At 41.7% G+C, this 16,782-nt stretch overlaps 1 protein-coding gene across 4 annotated transcripts in view; it reads right to left on the bottom strand.

Moving 5' to 3' along the window:
* The window catches only part of LOC109042159 (phosphatidylcholine:ceramide cholinephosphotransferase 2), a 118,289-nt gene that overhangs the window by 17,042 nt on the left and 84,465 nt on the right, over positions 1-16,782 (bottom strand). For all 4 annotated transcript variants that reach the window (XM_019058752.2, XM_019058750.2, XM_019058751.2 and 1 more), the window contains one exon: positions 15,711-16,014. In XM_019058752.2, the coding sequence (XP_018914297.2) occupies positions 15,711-16,013 (303 nt within the window). In that variant the 5' untranslated portion in view covers position 16,014. The remainder of the gene's footprint in view (positions 1-15,710; positions 16,015-16,782) is intronic.

Raw genomic sequence — 16,782 nt, 5'->3', positions numbered from 1 at the left:
TCTCATATTTTCCTGAAAATTCTCAATTAAACTGACGAAATTCGACAACGTCTAGTGGCTCACATCGATGGCCTAAGTGCGAAACCACTTATCTCCGTATGCGACGTTACAGGCTTCTAGTCATAGTTTCCTCGAGCAACTAGTTAACGTAATTCAGTAGAAACTTAATTCCTTCATTTTCCTCTCAATTAGCAGAATATTCTGTAAAAATGTCAAGTTATTGAGTCGGCTTCTTTCTCCTGGAAAAAATGAAATAGTAGTGGACATTTTGAAATAGCACGATGGAGATACGAGATTTTGCACATCTTCCTCAGCACGGCATAGCATACTCGACTATCGGGAAGAGCAAAGCTTGAGGAGATCGAATATAATATAAATAAAATGTAATCGAGAAAAGAGAGGGGCAGAGGAGCATTCGTGGGTTTCTTTTCTTGGAACTGATAAGAAGAACAGGGTAACAGGCATGTTTGCCAAATTGTGCTGAAAATCAACATTTTTTGCATTGAGTCTTACGGGAATAATGCTGGCGACTGGGAAATCCGTCAACTGTGGCTGACAGGGTGGCGTTGTCCCGTTAACATCCCGTTTAGGAAAGGATGCGCAGCGAGTATACAAATAGTTCCTCGAAACGCGAGCGCAAGTAACGAGGTGGTTGTTAATGTAATTAGTAATTACTCTTCTACACCTAACCTGGGGGGCTTTGGGGTGAGATGTTGACTGAGGGCGCGGGCCTGGTTGCGACGGCCGCGAAATAGGCCACGGCCGAAACGGCTGAAAAATTGCAAAGCAGGGTGTGTCTCACTTTCCCTGGAACGGGCTCAACTCGCGACCCGCCGGATGGCTCCACAATCCGCCTTCGTTAAAAAAAACAACCGCGGGAAGATAAGGGAGGCCAAATTAGCCGCAGTCCAGTACCAATAGATCTAAAAAGGGGGATCTGAAAAACTTGTTCGTTTCAATTTTGTCGGCAATTTACTTGGCTACATTTTTGCTAGTAACTATAATTTTTCGTTCCGACGAATATTAAGCTATTAATTCCCGGAAAAGCGCGTAAAAACGTGATTTCCGGCAGTTTTCCGACTTATCCGGAAAACGCACAAGGCGGATTTGGTGGGAAGCATCAAATTTGGATTCAGCGACCAAAATACATAGGAAGCAGCTTTAACCTCTTCTGACCTCTTTCTTGCATTCATATACTCCTATTGGTACTGGACTACCGTGAGATCATCCTGTACTCTGCCTTGCTAAGGACAAACGCCGTATGAGCCTTTCGGTATTGCCAAATTTCATTGGATAAAACGCTAATTCCTGGTGAACTTATGAATATTTTGCTTCGAGTTCTTCGGATAATTTCGTTCATAATTTCTCCTCAAGTTCCTAAAAATATGGAGGAAAAAGCTTCAGATTTTTCCGCAAAAATTAATATTTTATGGAAGGAAATTTGGCAACTTTTGAATATTCATACGGCGTTTTTCCTAGGCACGGCAGTGTTCCCACCTGCACGGAAAAAAAATTCTCGGTGTTTTTACCAAGGTCCGTTGGTACCTTCACCATCTCACTTTTTTTACCAATGATTGGTAATTTTACCAAGACAGACTGGTAAGCTTACCTAAAACCGGTATTTTTACTGTTTTTTTCAGGTAAGAATACCACTTTTATTGGTAATCAATTCCCGGTAACTTTGCCATTTTATCTCGGTAACTCTACCACAGTCGATAAAAAATATTGGTGTTTTTATCGGGGTCCAGTAAAATTACCGAGAAAGTCGATAATTTTACCGAGATTTCTCGGTAAAATTACCAATTCCATGAATGGTAATTTTACCGAGAAAAAACTGGGATCAAATAGAACCCTGAATTCTTGGTAATTTTACCCTTTTCCTAGTAAAAACACCGAGATTTTTTTTTCAGTGTGAAGGTTCCCCGAAGATACGTCTCACGACACGTCACGTTATATCACGCTGATCCTCGTCCGTGCAAAACTCGTCATCTCAAACACGCGTGTGGGCATCACTGGTCACCGTAATGCCGTGCTGAAAAAAACGCCGTTTGAGCTTAAAAACGTTGCCAAATTTCCTTTGGCAAATCAGAAATCTTCGTAAAAATATTTTCCTTCTGTTTTCGGGCTATCTTGTTCGTAATTCGATCGGAAGTTTCTAAAAATTTCAAAGAAAAATATTCACGATTTGCTAGGAAAATACATGTTTCCTGATAGGAAAGGTAGCGAATTCTGAACGATTATTGGGCAAGATACGACAAAATGGCCCACGTCCGATAAATGTGGTAAATGCCGATGCCACTTGATAGCGTCACAGGCTATATTCTCTCACTTTTAAAAATGGTTTTTTTTTACCATTTCCTGTACTAGAAAAAATGTATAACAAAAATCTTGCGAACTCTATATGACAGCTGATATATACACACGGAGAGAAAAACCTAGTGCACGAGACCCGAAGTTTAGGTCATATGGATCTCTGAAGTTTTCAGATTGAGCATCTGAACACTTAAGGTCTAGCTGTCGAGGTTCGGATCACACATCTGAAGCTTCAGTTCTTACATCTGAAGTACTTCGGTTTCCACATCCGAAAAACTTCGGTTCTCACATCTAAAGTACTTCAGATGTAACAACTGAAGTTTCAGATGTCTGACCTAAACTTCGGCAGCCAGACCTTAAGTGTTCAGATGCTCAACCCGAAAACTTGAGAGATCCATATGACCTAAACTTCGAGTCCCACGCACGAAGTTTTTTTCTCCGTGTGTATACAGATAAGCAGCTACCTACGTAAACGTCATCATCGAGACGTCGAGTGTAGATAGACTAATTTTGGTGAAATTCGTTCGACTGTGGTTACGCCCGGTGGCGCCTACGGTTCCCGCGTGGAGAATCTCCGCGATGAGGTACGGACGGGCAAAGTTTTCAGCGTACTCGTTAATTAGACCCGGGCGTCTTGACTTTGGCAAAGCTCCTGCAAAGCGTGGTCGGCAGCGAGACGAACTCTTTTCATTACTGCCAGTGGCGAGGCGTCAACGATCCATCATCGATTCTTCCCCATTTGAAGCTGTGGTAAAGAATCGATTATCAAGGTACACTCTGTTTATCGATCCTTCTCCACAGGTTTAAATGGCAGAGGATCGATACATCGCGGATCACGCCGCACCGCTGATTACTGCCCGGCTTCGCGGGTTGTGTACGCAACAATGACGAACTGCAACGCGAGAGGAGCCACGCCGACGCGCAAATGATGACAGATGACAGCCATGATGAATGCTCCCGCGGAGGATGATGACGAATTAGTCGGCTTTGATTACTTTGATGCCGAGTCGCTGCCCGCACTGAAAAAAAATTCTCGGCGTTTTTACCAAGGTCCGTTGGTACCTTTACCATCTCACTCTTTTTACCAATTATTGGTAATTTTACCAGGACAGACTGATAAGCTTACCTAAAAACCGGTATTTTCACTGTTTTTCTCAGGTAAGAATACCACTTTTATTGGTAATCAATTCCCAGTAACTTTGCCATTATATCTCGGTAATTCTAGCACGGTCGATAAAAAATCTTGGCGTTTTTACCAAGGTCCGGTAAAATTACCGAGAAAGTTCAATAATTTTACCGAGATTTCTCGGTAAAATTACCGATTCCATAAATCGTAATTTTACCAAGAAAAAACTGGGATCAAATAGAACCCTGAATTCTTGTAGTCCAGTACCAACAGGAGTTTATGAATGCAAGAAAGAGGTCAGAAGAGGTTAAAGCTGATTCTTATGTATTTTTGGTCGCTGAATCCGAATTTGATGCTTCCCACCAAATCCGCCTTGTGCGTTTTCCGGAAAAGCCGGAAAACTGCCGAAAATCACGTTTTTACGCGCTTTTCCGGGAATAAATAGCTTAATAATCGTCGGAGCGTAAAATTAGTTATTAGCCAAGTTGTAGCCGAGTAAATTGCCGACAACATTGAAAGGGACAAGTTTTCGCTAGGACTTAAATTTAAGCCACCAGAGCCCGCGAAAGTTCGAAATCGGCCAAAAATCACGTTTTCTCGCGCCTTTCCGGCCATAACTCCCTTAATTGACTTTTAATCGAAAAAGTCAAGAGAAATGGAGTTTTAGGTAATCAAATTTTGAACAAATTTCGATGTGACACTTTTCGGTATGATTCACTTATCGGCCGCTAGAGCGCGCCGAAGTGCAAAAAACCCCTGGAGGTAGGCAATTTCGTCGATTTTCTGCTCAAATGCGATGAAATTAGCAGCATATGTTGAAAAATATTGGCGTATCATGACAGATATGTACATTTGATTCGCGTATCTCGTTTATTACTTGTCATAGAGCTTTTATTCCGCTCGCAACTTTGACGAATGAATCTGTAGCATTGCATAGAGGATGAAATCTGTGTACACAAGGTCGCAAATAAAATCAGCGTATATCGAATTTTTTGCTCTCGTCCAACTTGGAGCCTAGAAGTATACATATCATCCTCAGTTTTGACCTTATCTCTGTGGCCAGGCCGAAACAGCTGTGGTCACTCGTATAATGCCGGGAAAGCCCTCTTTAAACTCGTGGAGTGCTGCAATACAATCGCAGGTAGAGGAGCGCGCGGGCATGTTTTAACGGGTTGTGGCGGACGCGATGAGTGAAAAGGCAGCCATAGTCGGGAGAGAAGGAGAGCTAGAAAGGGTGAAAACATTCATTGTACATCATGCAAAATCTAACATCTTGCCTAGATATTTCGGCCAGCCTCTACTAATACACATGTTTGAGGGTATTAAGTCAAAAAATGTGGCACTGGGAATCTTAGACTGATCGGCTCCTAATTTTCAGTCTTAGGTCGAATCTCTGTTTTTCAACATACTTCATCTCAAGCTTAAGTGCACGTGTGAATTCAATAGTTCCTTGAGTTTTACACTAACTTGAATCATTTTTGTCAGAATTTTTCGTTAATTTACGCGCCATATCGATAATACGTGATGAGTTTGTATCTCATTAATTTGTGAGAAAGTACTTGAAACGGCCAGACCAGTGTTGGTAGGAGAGAAAAGGCTTGCCCTCATTTTGGAGAGCAGGTATTAGAAAACAAGGTAAAAAAAATACGAGCTATTGCCTCCCTCGCTACAGTGACAGAGCAATAAAAATGTCAAAAAGAATATGTGAATGAAAAATCAATCGTTGCTCATTTGAAGCGGATGCTAAAAATTCAGGAACGATCTATCAGGCTGAGACAAGTGCGCTCCGATGAGCCAGAATGTGACTTTAAGCGATGTTGCTCATTTTGTGGTGAAAGTATTCCTGCTGATGTAAAGCTAAAAAACAATAAACTTCAATTGCATGGACGTGTAATCGTGAACAATGTAACTGCATTAAATATGCGGGATCGGTTATTGTGTGCTATGCATACAACGAATCCTTGGTGCTCAGCTATGCTGCGTCAAGATTACGCAAGGTGGAGGATTTAGTTGCAGAGGAAACCAGGTATCATTCACATCGTAATTTAAAGTTTATAAGATTGTCTTTTCCTGTGACTAAATCGGAGACTTCACGTAAGAAAGGGCCGTATGAAGAGCTTATTTCCGAGGCCATGCGACAGATTTTTGATTACTTGGCTTTATACTCAAATGAGTGTCAATTCATGTTGACAGACTTTATTGGCGAATTTAAGGGAGAATATAAACTTGATTTAAGAACTGTTAAACATGAGTTGATGACAAATTATGAAAGTGACTGCATTATATCAAGATAATCGGGAGAGTCTTCTATAGTTTATTTCAGAAATATTGGTTTTCAAGTCCTTTTCCGGACGCATTTTACCCGAATAAAAGTAGCGATGAACACGATGCCACCTTAATTTCTGAAGACATTCGGTCCAAAATCTACAAAACGCAAAAATATTTTCCCATCAATAATTTCCTGGGGAATGCCTAGTCGATTGTCCCATGAAGGCCTTTTAACATTTTTAGAGACTGTCATTGTGAAACACAGAAAAGAAGATGAAGAGTCTTGGAGGAAAAAATGTATATGTTTTGCTCATTGCATCATAACGGCGGCACGGCCGAAATCGTTTATATCTTCCATTGAACTTGGGACTTCTTCATTAATTTTTTTTTTAAAAAAAAAAAAAAAAAAAAATTGTTTCTCGGTGACTCATTGACACGCTTGAGTCACTAGGAATATCCCGCGTCTTATCGAATAACCGTTGTCAAAAATTTCTCAAAAAGGATGAGGAAAGGATGTTTATGAATGTTTTCTAGGCCAAGGCTTAATTTTTCGCTGAAATATGATTCTCACGTGTGACCTAATATTATGATTGATCAAAATATCCGATATTGACATCAAATCCACTGTTCTCTCCTAACCCTGGAGTTATTCTTCAGAATTAAAGAGAAAGAAAGTTCTCTAGATTCAATATTATGTATAAACGCAGCCGTAGCGCTTTCAGTAAGTTGGAGGGGGGGGGGGGGTGGGAGCTCTATTTTAGGAAAAATAGTTCCTTAAATCATCTGTTTTACAAATATGCATCGGTTTTGAATTTGCAGCGTATTAACGGTGAATTAATAGCTGATATGATCGCATTTGAGCAGAAAATCGACGAAATTGCCTACCTCCAGGGGTTTTTTGCACTTCGGCGCGCTCTAGCGGCCGATAAGTGAATCATACCGAAAAGTGTCACATCGAAATTTGTTCAAAATTTGATTACCTAAAACTCCATTTCTCTTGACTTTTTCGATTAAAAGTCAATTAAGGGAGTTATGGCCGGAAAGGCGCGAGAAAACGTGATTTTTGGCCGATTTCGAACTTTCGCGGGCTCTGGTGGCTTAAATTTAAGTCCTAGCGAAAACTTGTCCCTTTCAATGTTGTCGGCAATTTACTCGGCTACAACTTGGCTAATAACTAATTTTACGCTCCGACGATTATTAAGCTATTTATTCCCGGAAAAGCGCGTAAAAACGTGATTTTCGGCAGTTTTCCGGCTTTTCCGGAAAACGCACAAGGCGGATTTGGTGGGAAGCATCAAATTCGGATTCAGCGACCAAAAATACATAAGAATCAGCTTTAACCTCTTCTGACCTCTTTCTTGCATTCATACCCCCCTTTTTAGATCTATTGGTACTGGACTATTGGTAATTTTACCCTTTTCTTAGTAAATGCACCGAGGTATTTTTTTCAGTGCGAAACTCTGGAAGGTGTTACTCCAAGCTCCATAGAATGCTGCCGTGATACCTAGCGCAGAGAGCAGTAAGTGTCTCGAAATTGAGTTTCCTTCGAAATCCGTCTGGACTCTTTTAGATGAAATCAATGAAATTGCTGAAACAGCGAAATTCGTCGTAATCAATTCAAATTGAGACGTAAAAGGAAGCCGTAAGTGCGCAAAACTGCCGTGATAGCGAAGAGAGCCGTAAGTGCAAAAATGAAGTTTTGAGAAAACGGGCTCAGAAGCTTCTGACAAGAGCATTTTATTGAAAGAAGCCTCCGTTCTTTGTCAATTTGCCACTAATCGTCCGGAAGACTCCTAGAAATCGTATGGGTGATTAAAAATCGACTGATTTTATTTCCATTACATAAAAAGGGTATTTTTCATTTTCATGCTAGGTTATTGTTAGGCAAGACAGCCGTAAGTGCTATCTTCTGCATGCTTTCGTGGTTGCGTTTTGGACGCACAACAAACTTATTTTCAGGTTAGAAATTGGCAGAAGAGGGCGGCACTTTACTGGAAAGCACTGTTCTCATTGGCTCTCATGCATCTACGGCTGTCTTGAAAAAAAACTGTGTCATTTTTTGTGCACTTATGGCTTTTACATACGTCTCGTTTTCATTACATTAGGATGAATTTTGCTGTTTTAGCTGCCTCAGTAATTTCATCTAAAAGAGTTTAGACGAATTTTGAAGAAAACTCGATTTCGAAAATTTTGCACTTGCGGCTCTCTTCGCTATCACGGCAGAAAAAATGACGTAGTTTTAGGCAAGAAAACAGTAAGTGACAATATTCCTCCAGAGAGCCAATGAAAACAGTGCTTTCAAGTAGAGTGCCGCTCTCTTCTGCGAATTTCTAACCTGAAAATGCGTGAATGGGGTTATCGGGGCTGATCAAGTGCACATGGAAGCACTATGGTCTTGAAGCAAAGAAAGAAAGGGGGGGGGGGGAGGAAGCGACAAAAATGTAACCAAAAACAATTTGCAAGGGGGTGAGTCAATGGCACGTGTGGACTTAAAATCGCGAATAATCAAAAGCTTAGCTGATCATAATTTCGAGATATCGCAATTGGAAATTTTCATAGTACATAAATGCAAGTTTTCTACTGATTTTCATCCGCTTTTTTATTTATTTGTCCATTGAATCCGTGTCGATCGGACCACGTTTTTATTTTTCGTTCGATTCATGTCGATCGAATTCATACCCGCTCGTTATATACAGACTACCGATCATTCTCTTTCTTTTTTTAATTGAACAATTCGCCCTCTTCTGCGTATGCATGCGAATATGTTGTGCGTGCTGATTTCAGCCCATCACATACTTGACTCTCTGAAGTCATTTTATGAGCGAAAGCAATTTGCCTTCAGTTACGTCTGCAGAAATTGTTGTTACGGATAAGTTGTGCGTGCTTACTTTAGCTCAATATATACTCGACTATCTGAAGGCGTTTTATGTGCGCCGGGAGCGTGTTCTGTCGGAGAACAAACGAAGTAGGGATTGAGCGATTCATTCAATCTTACTTCGGTTGTTCTCCGACAGAATGCTCTACTTTCGCACATTAAACGCCTTCAGAGAATCAAGTATGTAATGACCTGAGATCAGCACGCACGACATATTCGTAACAACAATTGCTGAGGACGCAGCTGAAGGCGAATTGAAAACAACCCTATAATACACGTTGAAAAACATGCAATCATGATATAATCATGATATCTCTTTCATGAATATATTGTTACCAGAGAGTTGTATTTTGTGGTCTTTACACAGGGACCGGGGAATCTCGGAAAATTTTTCTACGTGAACTAAAACAAAAATTTTTAATTTCGTTAGTATATTTTATTTTGCATTTAAACTTAGTTTATATCCTAGTTAATAGAAAAGTTTCTCGAGAATCCCTCATAAAAAGACCACAAAATACAACTCTCTATTGGTAACAATATCTGGATATTCCCCATTTGAAGCTGTAGTAAAGAATCGACTATTACGGTTTTCGTTGGGAACACCCTGTTTATTGATACTTTTCCATAGGTTTAAATGGTAGATCAAGCGATATATCGCAAGAGCACGCCACGCCACTGGTTACCCTCTGATGCATCGTTTATGCTGCAGCACGATGATACATCGAAATGCAATACATTGCATGGTTAAGATGGGGCTGACAATGAGTCTCGTCTTGTCGCATCCACGTAGATTCAATTATAGGGTCTGTAGACGAGCGATTCTCGACATGACAGTGACGATGACATCTCATAGTAAGCAAGTCTAGAATTTCTTTCACCTTTTTTCCTCGAGTCAAATTATTTTCCATGAATACCTGGATTTTCCCGTAAATTTTCGTTTCTTGATAGATCTCGCGTTTTCCAGATCCTAGACGTCATGCTCTGATTTCGTGGTGAGTGTATTTCCGCCGACAAAGACGATTTTCCTTGTCATGGCAGTTTATTTCTGCGAATGCACTCGGAGATCGGGTGGAAGCGACTTGGCTGTCGGCATATATTGTCTCTCCTTTGACTTGAAGGCGCAAGTGCATTTTTAGATGAGCTCTGTCGTCCGTATAATTCTAAGATTTTCAGGACTCACACCAATATTGAGATGCGTCCTTCCGTTGGTGAAACGAGGATTTATGTGAGTAGGCTACGGGGGCGCTCGGACAAATCGTTCGAAGGTACGATCCCACAGGCAGGCCGCGACGCGAGGCCCATAGTGAAAGAACAGAATGTGATCGCGAGTTAACTTTCGCGGCCCCAAATCTGTGTACAGTCGTGTCTTTAAATCTATTCGTTCAATTTCATTCGAAATTCGCATGGCGGACTATACCTCTCTATGGTCTCTTTGTACACGTCAAGTGAATATGAGGTACGTTAAAATTGGGGGGGGGGGGGGGAGGTTAGGAGCCAAACATGATTTTTAGCAAAATCACAGGGAGAGATCATTTTGAAGGACTGTAAATTTTGAAAAAATGCCGTTAATTCTTTGAAAAAGTTCCTGTAAGACCTTTGGATTAAACTCAAAATTCAAGGGATACGAGGCACGAAAAAGGGCACTTCGTTCCGCGAGATCCCACGAACAGCTCACTGTGAAGGGTTGTGGATTTTGAAAAAATATAATTTTGACGAAAATGACATTATTCTTGTAACAAGTCGAATTGTTGGAGTGAATTTTGCAAGCATGGAATGGAGTTACGCTCCACTGGAAAAAAAAAAAAACACATTGGATCTAGAGTCCAGACTCTTGAAAACATTGACAAGAAAAAGGACTCTAGATTCAATCAGATTTGGACGTGTTTCTATCAAACGGACCTAAGCGCCATAGGGTGAGGAAGGTAGAGAGGAGCTTGGATTGGCGGCGGAATCAGGCGTCGGGCTCGTTCTGTCCCATATTCGCAATGCTTTTCCATGGCGCTCAGTTCCGTTTGACAGAACGCGCGCTATCCGGCATTCTAAATTCCTCAAAAGGAACTCAATTTGGCGCTCCGTTCCGTTTGATAGAAATACGTCCATTTAAGCTTAAATCAAAAGGAAATCCGCTCAAATTAAGAGGCTTGGTTCTTGATTTAAGCTAGATTCTGATTGAATCAAGAGGATTTTTTCTTGTCGATGTTTTTAAGAGTCTGGACTCTAGATCCAATGTGTTTTTTTTCCCCAGTGTCTTTCGTCTGGGAAAAGAGGAATTTAGTGATGGGCCGTTTGCGCTAGAGTCCCTTTATACTGAGAGTCAAGACAACACCCCCTAATGGAGTCACAAACGGGAATAAGGATTACAGAAATTGAACGTTTTTTGTAATCTTTGATCGGCCCATTCTCAAATTCCTTTCTCCGTTCCTTTCTCTCTTTCTGTTTGTTCCTTGCCGAACCCGTAATTCCCTGGTCCACTCCAGATTATAATCTTTGCAATTTGTGAAAATGTAATCTTTATTCCTATTTGTGACTCTGTGGAGGCCTAAAATACGGGAACCAATCAGAAATGGATTCACATTGTCTTGACTCTCAGTATAAAGGGACTCTAGTTTGCGCGAGTTGGTTGACTTGGCGTCGCGCACTGTCTGTGGAAGCGCGGCTCGAGCCGCCTCGTCATCCCACGGCGTGAGAGCCGGTGAAAGTGAATCGTGGAAGCGGGAACAGGGGAACGGGAGCGGGAACGGGCGGCGAATAATGCGAATGCAAAATTCACGCTTCACCATTGATTGGCATTTGCATGGATGCATTTTCGATTCGGGCGACTCATGCCTCGTGGCTGCATCTGCATCGCACTGCATCGAGAACGGCGGCGGAATAAACGACCGCGGTTAACTGGACCGATTACCACCGTTAAATTTGACTCCATCTCTTGTTTGAACGGGAACACCACGAGTGTCATGCTTGTAATGGACCACTAGACGAGGCAGAAATTCAGGCTCTCGGCTTTTTGCTTCTCTTCGAAATGATCACGTGAAACATGAATTACGCAACGAAAATCACCGAAAAATCACTTTTGACCATAAAATTTAAGTTTTGATTTCATGTTGCTTACGACATTTGCGTTCCATGCAGTGTTCAAAACTCACCTTTGAGTTTTAGGAGCCATGTGGAGCATCAAGCCCGATTTTTAGGCGTCATTGAAGTTTTTTAGGGGCCAAATTGACTTTAAATCTACATATTGCGGCGCATTTAGTAAAAAGTTAGACGCAGGATGTTTTCGTAACAGAACTAATAAGTAGCTGTAACTTGGGGAAGACAAAAGCACTAGGAATGAAATCGTGAAGAATAGAAAAAGCAAGCTGAAAATTCTGAGTTTTTTCAATTTAAATAGATGTTTTGTTCTTTATGTGACTTCCTGTGAGAATCCAGATTTTTAGAGGCCACGTTGGCGCAGATTCTTCATTTTTTAGGCGTCATGGCCGATTTTTAGGCACATTTGGCGCCTGTGAGTTTCGAACACTGGTTTCATGGGTGTTTTTTTGAAGAAAATTAAGCGAGTGAATCAATAAAACTACTTCTAAAATCCCTATGCTCCATATTAATGTCGATTTGAGCTTTCAATGTTTCCACATTTTGTCAGACACCTCTCATTAACTCGCTCCACTGAGCGTCGCTGGTGAGGCGGTCAGTGTCTCAAGTCAAAACGCCTTCACTCCCATACGTATGCAATACGAACATCCATGGAGCCCGAATAGTTGCATCCGGGCCTTGTCATGAAATTCGTTCAGTGCCAGTCACGCGCGACACTAAATAAAGTTTTGTTTCTCCTACACCTGAACTTAACTCTAGCGTTGCCTACTGTGCCGATCAAGTCAAATATTACAGATTTTTATCGCGACAATTTTCCGAGAAATACATCATTTAAATGAATTGCTACGTTGCCGGCCCTCGAAATCTAAAAAAAATTAGGTACCTGCGCATGATGCGCAGAGTTTCTCTTTAACCTACTTAAATGAGTCATCCTTTGTTAGGATTTTTTTTTATTTTTCCCCTTTGGGAAAACTAATTCCGACGTTTATGTGCAAAATTTTTAAAACAAACAGCCCTGATGAATCCCTGAGAAGCCAGAAATATCGGTTCCTTATTATAAAATTAAGTGCAATCCTGCACTGCAACGTCGTGGGCTTCTTGTTAGTGTCTTCCATCGTGTACGGAAACCAATACACACTTCCGTGGATTGTGTGAAGCTGCGTGCAAGTGAGTGCTTGCTCACCCCCCCCCCCCCCCTCTCCCGGGATAATGGTGGGTGGTGAGTTTTAGTCATGGGAGCTGCAAAGCTCATGCAAAAACAGCGTACCTCCGACGGGTTTTTGTTTAAGTTAGGCGGTTTTTTCTGCAAGTAAAGGCGGCTAGGGCTCAAAGTCAGAGCATGACAGTGACGTTAAAACAATCACGTCGCGCGCCAAAGCTAAGTCGTAAACAACGCAACCAATCCCCGTTGCCAATATTCTTGACCATTCATCCTCATATGCTAAACATACATGGCACTGGCGTGGCGTGCTTTGCGATTTATCGATTGTTATGCCATTTAAACCTATAGAAAAGAATCGATAAACAGGGTGTTCGCAGCGAACGCCTTGATAATCGATTCTTTACCATAGGTTTAAATGGCACAACAATCGATACATCGCAATTCACGCCACGCCACTGATGGCGGAACTCGGACGGAGGCTCAAGGCGATTCCTGCATGGCTAATGGGGCTTTAAAAAGTGCTTGATTTTGAAAAAAGGTTGATTTCTTGAAGGTTGCTCGAAAAGTGCTTGAATTTCACCCCCTCTTGTTGTGCCACTAGAAAAATTATAAATGAAAGGAGGGTATGGATTCGATCGACATGAATCGATCGAAAAATGAAAACGTGAATCAATCGACACCGATTCGATCGACAAATTGTTAAAAAACCGGTGTTGATTCGATCGACATGGATCGATCGAAAAATGAAAACGTGAATCGATCGACATGAATCGATTGACACCGACTCGATCGACATCTTATAAAAAAACCGGTGTCGATTCGATCGACATGAATCGATCGAAAAATGAAAACGCGAATCGATCGACATGAATCAATCGACACCGATTCGATCGACAGTTAATTTAAAAACACGATCGACAAGCCCGTGAATCAATCGAATTTTGTCGACGGGATCGGTGTCGATTGATTCCCGTTTTCATTTTTTGATCAATTCATATGTCGATCGAATCGACAAGGGTGTTTTTAAATTAACTGTCGATCGAATCGGTGTCGATTGATTCACGTTTTCACTTGTCGATTGAATTGACACAGGTTTTTTGATCATTTGTCGATTGAATCGGTGTCGATCGATTCATGTCGATCGAACCCATACCCTCCTAAATGAAAGCCTGCTCACGACATCCCTTTAAAATTTAGCGAGGAAAACGAGCAATACGACGGACATTCTGGAAATCAACATATCAACAAAATACAAGTCTTCTCAATTAGTATTATTCGTCAAATGGCAAAAGTACAAATGACATTATTAGTATACTCTGTAGGTGGATTCCGACACCTCGAACGGGGGGGGGGAGGGGAGGAGAGCGTAAGGGGGGTCCGGGGGGTTCCCCGAAAAATTCTCGAAAGTTTCAAGCAACTCATATGGAACTTGAGTCAATTTTTTCATGAATAAGAAAGAAATGTAAGCATCCTTCCTTCTTCTCTCCTCTATTTCTTCCTTTTTTCTTTCTTGCCTTTTTCTTACTCCTTTTTCCGGGCAAACGCGGAGGGGGAGGGGGAGCGTACAGTGTACACCCCCAACGCCCCCCGCCACTGAATCCTCCTATTGTATGGTCTAATATCCATTTGATCTGTGTTACAAATACTGGTAAATACCTCGTTCATAGGTTGATCTACGAACTTCAACATATTTCTGGCTTTGTTGCCATGTGTCGACCTGAGAACGACTTTTCCAAAACAATTGTCAAGGATCTCTGCTTGTCTGATACTCAATTTTTGGAATGGACTTTGCTAAAAAACGAATTTGATAGGCTCTAAATGGGTAATATTCCTTTGAGGAAGGTTGACTCACATTTCTTTTTTGATATTTCATCGAGTGCTAGGTCGAGTTATGTGCGTCGATGGACATTAATTGACGGCTCTGCTAAGACATGCTGACCCAGATTTTTCCGACCAAAAACTTGCGATCACGATTCGAAGCACACACACTCACATCACGATATGAGCGTTTATAGTATTTAAATAAAAATATGTTAACTTAGATAAAAATGTCACATAACCTCAAAAATATCAACAATGTGGTTGTAATTTTTGGATATTGACACTCACCTTGGCCCAATGATGACAAACGAGAAACTCCAATAGTTTGACAAACTTGTTCCACCAACTGCCGCACAAAGTGTCGTTCATCAGTCATCATTGGGCGGAGGTGAGTGTTGTTCGGGAAAAAGTTTCATACGAAATTAACTTCTTCTGAATCCAGAGACGTTGCTTGGATACCTAGGAGAGCAACTGCACGGTTTCTGTCCCACCAACAAGTTTGCAGACACGGGATTTGCTCTTGATTCTTTTCTCGTTTTTGAATCGAGGGAAACATCATTGCACTGCGAGCACTGCAAAAACAGAGTGCCTTCAATTTTCTCTACGCGCAACCCGGACAACTTTGGAGCAACAACGATTGCATCTACGCGTTATTAACTGGAGATTTCAAACAGTTTACGAGATTTTATGAAAAATAGCCTGCTTCAATCAAACATTGCATGGAAATTTTTTTTCCAAATTCGATGTTTCCAAAAACACGTTTTGGCATATGAAAAGGACATTTTTTTGGGGGAAAATTCGATTTTCCGAAAAATTGATGGATAGGGAGAGAATGAGGTCATTTTTGGTCTCAGAGCTGAAATTTCTCTTTTTTCCTTTCCCTTCTTTTTCTTCTCTTTTTTTCCTTTCTTTCCCTCCCTCTTTTTTTTGGCTCCAGGGGGGGGGGGCGATCCCCCATCACCCCCCTTGGATCCGCCCCTGGGTGGTCCATTGTGTTATATCTCTTTTACCGAGCTAAAGATGAAGAGAATCAAGAGGAGTGGAAAAGTTGAACTCACCATGCCATGGCTCTGTGTCATGCTTTGGTCCGGCTTAGAGTGAGCGTCCCCGGGCTGTTGTTGTTGCTGGCCGTTGGGGGTGCTTGCCGTGTCATGGATGCTTACTAACGGCGTCCCCGTCGTCGTGCCGTCCGTCCCCGCTGTCCCCGTCCCTGCGCCTGTCCCTTCGCCTGTGCCTGGACCTGTGTCTGCTCCGCTGTCCGCGCCTTCTCCGCACTCGCTCTCCGCTTCCCGGCTCTGTCTTTTGCTCGCTATGCTCCCGTAGTCGATGTGTGATCCCGCCGCCTTCGACTCAAGGACCATCCTGTCCAAAAAACAAACACAAAACCAACGTTAACGCAAAGTAAAAAGCCACACGGTATTTCTAGGGGGAAAAAGGGGTAGGGGCTAAGACCCGACTTAAATAGGGAGCTTAAGGTGATTCGATGGACGCCATATTTTGTCTCAGAACGGCATGCGATATACCGCATCAATTGGTTCCATTTTTTCAGCTACTCGTCATTTTTCTCTAATTTTGAGATCGCAATTCTGTTGTCAGGAGACTTAAGCACCCACTTACCAATTATAACAAAGAAATTCAACGTAATAAAGGCGTGGTTTTTTTAGAGAGAAAATATCGCATTCGAGTGCAGTTTCGATATTAGTATCGAATGCGATGTTTTCTCTCTAAAAAAACCACGCCTTCATTACGTTGAATTTCTCTGTTAAAATTGGTAAAAGATTGCTTTAGTCTCCTGACAACAGAATTGCGATCTCAAAATTGGAGAAAAATGACGAGTAGCTGAAAAAATGGAGCCAATTGATGCGATATATCGCATGCCGTTCTGATACAAAATATGGCGTCCATCGAATCACCTTAAACTGTGGCAATGCCGCAATAAAATAGGTTACTACACTGAAAGAAAAGATTGGTAGAATTTCCCATTACTTCACGCTGTATTTCACACAGCGTCAATTCTGCCAGTAGAAAGGTTAACGTTACTTTATACTAATACAGATAACCATTCCCCTGGCAGAATCGACTTGAAGATTGGTAGAATTTACCATTCCTTCGCGCTGTATTTCACAAGTA

This window comes from Bemisia tabaci, chromosome 5 (genome assembly GCF_918797505.1).
Source record: "Bemisia tabaci chromosome 5, PGI_BMITA_v3".
NCBI classification, from domain to species: Eukaryota; Metazoa; Arthropoda; class Insecta; order Hemiptera; family Aleyrodidae; genus Bemisia; species Bemisia tabaci.
This window is presented reverse-complemented; position numbering and strand designations above follow the sequence as displayed.